The 6,243-nt window shown below is 35.2% G+C and overlaps 1 protein-coding gene across 1 annotated transcript in view; it reads left to right on the top strand.

Moving 5' to 3' along the window:
* The first annotated feature begins 672 nt into the window (after positions 1 to 672).
* LOC111513928 (nuclear cyclophilin protein Moca-cyp) overlaps positions 673 to 6,243 on the top strand; it is a 111,386-nt gene continuing 105,815 nt past the window's right edge. The window contains 2 exon segments of the mRNA XM_074170314.1: positions 673 to 1,053; positions 1,511 to 1,616. Of these exon segments, the coding sequence (XP_074026415.1) occupies positions 850 to 1,053; positions 1,511 to 1,616 (310 nt within the window). The 5' untranslated portion in view covers positions 673 to 849.

Below are 6,243 nucleotides of genomic sequence, written 5' to 3'. Positions count from 1 at the left end.
AACTAATAATATTCTAGGAACTAATTAATGACAGTTATACGTGAGTTTAATTACTAGGTCAACTAATTATCTCACAATAAAGTGTGAATGTGATGAAAATCTATGGTAATGTATTTTGAAAAAGTTATTGAATATAACAGTCTATTTATTGAATATAATAAAATATATTTAATAAATACAAAACACAAGAAACAGAACACACTACTCCTATGCAGATAAGGACGCTTGATAATGAAGTATGTTTCAAAGTATTTAACGAACTGGTTCACCTATTTGCTCGTACATCCTATCGATATGCAGAAGCTATCTTGTTACGGGGGACAAATTTTATGGAATCATCTTACTTTTCAATTATTTACAATGGCGATGCATAGACAATAAAAATGACCCCGGTAAGAATTTAGTTCTAACATTTAACAGTGATGCCGTTCGTTAGCTCTTAGTTCAATTTGTATATGAGTTACCTTCAATTGAAAATTGTTATAGTAGAAAGTTCAGCTCTTAGACAAGAGAAGGGAGCTTGTCTAAGGTTCAGCTTAATTTGTTAAGATGTAGATCCATGATCACAAACTATTGGAACCCATGATTATGAATCCGTGAAACAGAAACTATTCTGTGTCCATGAACATGATCAGAGAACAGCTATATAATCATGATCCATGCATCCGTGCATCCATGATTTTGATTCATTGGCCATTGCGATTGTATTTAGTTGTAGGTTGTGGATTTTTTTGACAAATATTTTCTTTCAAGTTGAAAGTTTGATGAAAATAAATGTGAAGTAGAGCATTTTTAACCAAAGAAAGTATATATTTATTATATACTAATTGTGTAAATATACTTGAAAACATGAGTGGAGATGAAAGTGAAATCGTACCCTCTACTCAAAAACCTAGATGTTTTTTTGATGTGTCTATTGGTGGGTTGATTAGTGGAAGAATAGTTTTTGAGCTTTTTTCAGACATCACCCCAAAAACTTCTGAAAACTTCAGGTCTCTGTGTACTGGAGAACGGGGATTGGGAGAAGAAACTAAAAAACCACTGCATTTCAAAGTATGTATATTTTGGTAGAAGGTAGAGTATTAAGGTGGATCCACACACCAGTTTTGAGCTATAAGTCGCAAGTTTCAAGGGTGGACTCTCGCACTTGTCTTGAGTTCATAGTCCCTACATTGCTAAGAATGCATGCTTGTCATTTTTTACTCCTGCACATAGATATGATGAGTAAGTATGTAGGTATAATAATCTACGCTCCTGCATCTATGGGTGCATGAATCCACCCCAAATCATTGCATGAAGATAATTGCATAAATTCTTAAAGAATAGTTATCCCTAAGGTCGTATTTCAACTTGAAATGGTTTGGTTCGGATAGATATGTGTTTTTTTATGAAATGCAACAGTTTATTGTTTCAACAAAAAATTGTTTGAACATTCTAGAAGATTATCTATTTTATTTTCACCTTCATATCAGATCAATTTATAGGTTTTAAGGTTTCTTATTTTTTCCAGGGTGTTATTTTTCATCGAGTGGTTAAAGATTTTATAATACAAGGTGGAGACTTTTCAAATGACAATGGAACAGGAGGCGAGAGTATCTATGGAGGAACATTTGAAGGTAGTATCTATTTTGTTTTTAGATTATTTTTCCCACAAGGTGAAACTTTCAATTCATTAACAATAGATTGAAAAGGTTATTTTAATTAATTTGCTAAACATGAGGTCAAAACATCAATTTTATATATTTAATATTTGATTTGGAAAAGCCCTCTAAAAAAGTTTTTTCAAAACATACACTTTTTTCTAATAAAATTGATCTTAAAGAATGTATATGAAAAATATTTAGCTGCTTCAACTGAGATATTGTAGTTTGGCACCTTTAATATACATTGCTCATAGAGAAATCATGTAAAACAAGTTTTTCAAACTAATATTATGTATGTATTAATAGAAGACCAACAAATATCCAACCTTTTTTTTTTTTGATGTTTTAGAGTATTCAGTTTGTGATATTTTGCCTCCAACCTCAGGGTGGAGCTCCATATATATGAACATTATTAGACATTAACCACTAATGAGGTGTGTAGTTTTTCAGTTCCAGTATAGTTCAGTAGATCTATAATTTGACATAATTGACAAGCCTTATTACATTTCTGAATTTTGAATTCAGAATTTTATGAGTTTGGGATATTCTGGCAAAGGAGATGTTTCTAATTATTTATTATGTGTTGAATTGGTCCTTTCATAGGACTTATTGATCTCTTGATTGGTCTATAATAATTCAATGAAAAAACTAAACTTAAAAATTATAGTTATGGAAACAATTTGCTGCCACAAGATTATTCTACTCTTGAAATATTTATCCCTTTATTTTCATGTTTGAATGTATGCATATTGAATATATGAATATTCTAAATGCGACACAAGACACCAGCTTTTCAAATCAATGAATGAATAATTTGGTGGAATAGGGATACCTGTTCATCGGGTTTTCTCTATGGTAGATATTTACAGGGTGAGTAAGATAAAATGTTTCAGATAAAAACTATATGTTTCACTTTGTTGCTTATTTTAAAAATATTCCAGAGTATTCCATCATAAAAAATTATGGATAAAATATAAGCAGAATTATTTGAGACATGCAACACCAACAGTGAGTTGAAATGTTGGTATCGACTGAAAGTTACATCTATCAAACGGGCCATTTTATATAGAGCTATTAACTCGACAAACTTTTAATATAAAAAACTTGTTTTTTTTTTAATGAAACACCCAGTATGTTATATCACCATGTTTTGAAACTAATTCATCCCTAAAAATTTGGATAAGATGAAATAGTCTCTAAAACTGACACACTTTTTGAGAAATTTACAACTCAATTTTCAATTTGTCAAAATTTGTCGTTCTATTTACATGTAAGACAGGTGGCCAAGTGGTTAGAATAATCGCTTTTCAATAATTCTATATGTGTGTGGGTTCGCAGCCTAGCGACTGCAGAATCTATATTTCTGAGAGAAAGTGCTGGGAATCGCAAGTTAAAACGTAAAACTTCATTAATCCTTGGCTCGCAGAAGTTCTTACTTTTGAGGGCTGCTTGTTACTTAAGGTGATGACAGTTGGTAAACAGAAAAAACTTTTTTAATTTTTTTATTTATGAGTGTAAATAATTGTAAGGATAACAAAAAAAATATTAGAAATTTATAACAATAATGTATTTGGTTTTTGAATTCTTCATTAACTCGCCTCAACATGCTGATTGGAATATTTTGGAATACGTCCATAATTCTATTTTTCACATCATCCTTTTCAGATGGGGGAGTTCTGTAAACTTGATCTTTAACATATTCCCACATAAAAAAATCATTTTTGTCAAATCTGGTGAGCGAGGTGGCCACTTGAAAGGGCCTCCTCTACCGATCCATCCTCTGGGAAAAGCAGTGTCTAAGTAATTATTAACAGGAACAGTGTGGTGAACAGGTGATCCGTCGTGTATATACCATATTCTTCATTTGATTCTTTAAACCAACCGTGACTGCTCTGTATGTGCTCCGTGTATTTCGAGGTTAACTGGTGCCTTAAGATTGCCAGAAATTGCGATTTTTGCATAGTGCCTTCTCTCAGTGCTCTCACATCCATACATTGACTATCTCAGTGGAAACCCATCTTATAAAAGCGCAATTTGTAACCTAAAGTGCATCTGAACAATCTACAAGTCCAACAATAAATTATAAAAAGTCATCAGTTATTAAAAAACTCCTAAGATTTTTTGCTTCAGATAAACTCATTAACATGGGTACCTGCAAAGTTTGTAAACATGATCTGGCTGAGGACAAATCTACTTTTGAGTGTGACTCATGCTAAAAACCAATTCATGCCACAGTGGAGTGCTCAGGTCTTACTGCGTCAGAGTTGAGATGTATGATATTCAAGAAAAGAATGCTGAAATTCTTTTGGGAAGAATGCAACACAGGATTCTCTCAGATCACCAAAGTGATACATGAAGTCCAACAATTAAAGACAGAACTTGAAGATCTCAAAACGGCAATCTCAACTACGATACCATCTACAACTTCAGATCAACCAGTAAATCATTCATCGTTTGAAGAAATTGGAGGAAGTGAATGAGAGAAATAAGCGGAAGAATAATTTAATTATATTCAGTACTAGCCGAACCCGGGCAGACGTCCTGCCTCTACGCACCTCTCTATATATAAAAATGGATGCCTGTAAGTGTATGTAATCAAGAATGTAACATGTTCTGGGGAAAAATTAAAGATGAGTCATACTGAATTGATGAAAAAATATATAGACTTTAATAGCAATATTTGAATTAACATCAATGAAAAATATTTTTGCTATATGATGAAAGGAACTTGTGATAATAAAACTAATCTATCATAACGCGAGTGGATACACTCCCTGGTCTTCTCGTTTGGTGCATAGATGTATAGAGTTTTTGGCATTCCAACTCGGGAGCAAGCGACGTAGAGTTGACCATGAGAAAAACATGGATTTTCTAAACTCAAACCGGCAACTTACAGCGACTGTCCTTGGGATTTGTTGATTGTCATTGCAAAAGCGAGACGCACGGGAAACTGAAGTCGCTTGAATGTGAAGGGCAAATCAGTGGGGATCATTGGAATGCGCGGAATGAGCACATCCTCTCCTTTAACATTTGCCACTGATTATCGTCGCTTCAGTCACATTCGGCATCAATTTTTTTACGGAAAGTCTGGTTCCGTTGCACAACTTGGGTGTGTTGAGATTCCGAAGAAGCAATATTGGCGAGCCAACTTTCAACATCAATACATGCGGTGGCATTCCAGGAGACTCCAATGAATTAATAATAATAATAAATGGGCTTTATTCATTGACATACATTGTTTATAAAGAAGAAGTAAATACAAAAATCAATGAAAGGGCGAAGTTCAGCCGAAGCTGTTTTACAACTTAACCTGGGGGATAGCATGTTTTATATAGAAATATAAAAATAATTACCAAGTATACATTGATAGTGAGTAGTTCATGAATCTTTGTGAGACTAAGAAAAAACAAAGGTTATAAATTCCAAAGAAATTCGACTGGATAATTGACAGCTTGGTCCTTTTTTGTGACTGTGCCAATAGATTTGTGTTGCGTGACCGCTCCAGGAATTTTCAATTGAATCTTATGATTGATGCGATTCTTCGGAGCTAAGATAGCTCGCTCGCAAAGCCAGTCATGATTCTTGAAATTATTGGCAATATCCGGGAAAACTTTCTTTTCAAGATCTCCAATTGATGTCTGAAGTTGACAGAAGTTCGGTGGGAACGATATCTCGTGTGTTGCAGGATCAACCGGAATTTTGCCGTCGCCCATATTCAAAAGCTGCTTGGCAAATGTTTGTGCAGAAACATCTCCATGTAAATGCACACGCATATTGATCGACAGTGTAAATTTTTCCACATGTCTCCAGAGAGCCGATTTCTTCAAGCATGCGTTTAGCTCATCTGCTGGTGTTGATCTTGGAATGACAGGCAAGGTTTCCGATGTTGCAGAGAGGAACGTCGGCTATATTCAAATTCAATGGCAGCTTGAATGTCGAATGCGCCGTACGTCCTCCATCGAGCAGTGTTGCCGCAATTCCCGACGATGCCACAGCCAGAGCAATCTCATGTTTCATGCGAATTTCGGCGAGAAACAAATTGAGCAAAAATTTTTTCCCAGTTCCTCCTGGGACATCAAGGAATAGAAGACCACCATTTCCGGCTCGCACATGCTCCGTGACTGTGTTGTACGTAAGTTTTTGGTCGTTTGTTACGAGTCTTTTCTGAGTCTCAACATAAACTTGCAGCGTATCAGCGTCGTATTGCATTTCTCGCAACATATCTCTGTCGATAGCATCATTTCTGCCACGCTCCGGTGAGTTCAAGCCAAGCTGATTGAGGATTTTGTTGTTGATCGACAAACATATATCCTCAAGTGATATCAGCACTTCATTGAAAATTTCATCAGAATTCTGCGCATTGGGGTTAGCACTACTTACACGGAGAAGTATGTCTTCGCTCATACTCTATGCTTCTCCCATAGGCCTTTTGGATTAGAAGGCGCGCAGGTTGTCAAAATGATAGCAAACAGAGTTCGTATTTGCTTAGGATGACATGTTTCAGATGCTTCTGCCAGTGTGTTGTCCCAATGCTGATCATTTGCAAGCAGACCAAGCTTGAAGCATGCCTCTCTATATGTCTGACAGATTTGGGCGTTGA

The sequence above is a fragment of the Leptinotarsa decemlineata genome, unplaced genomic scaffold, assembly GCF_025532065.1.
Source record: "Leptinotarsa decemlineata unplaced genomic scaffold, Ldec_3_MD MMD2_P_RNA_scaffold_8, whole genome shotgun sequence".
Classification (NCBI taxonomy): domain Eukaryota; kingdom Metazoa; phylum Arthropoda; class Insecta; order Coleoptera; family Chrysomelidae; genus Leptinotarsa; species Leptinotarsa decemlineata.
Note: the sequence above shows the minus strand (reverse complement) of the source record. Positions and strands in the feature narration are given on the sequence as shown.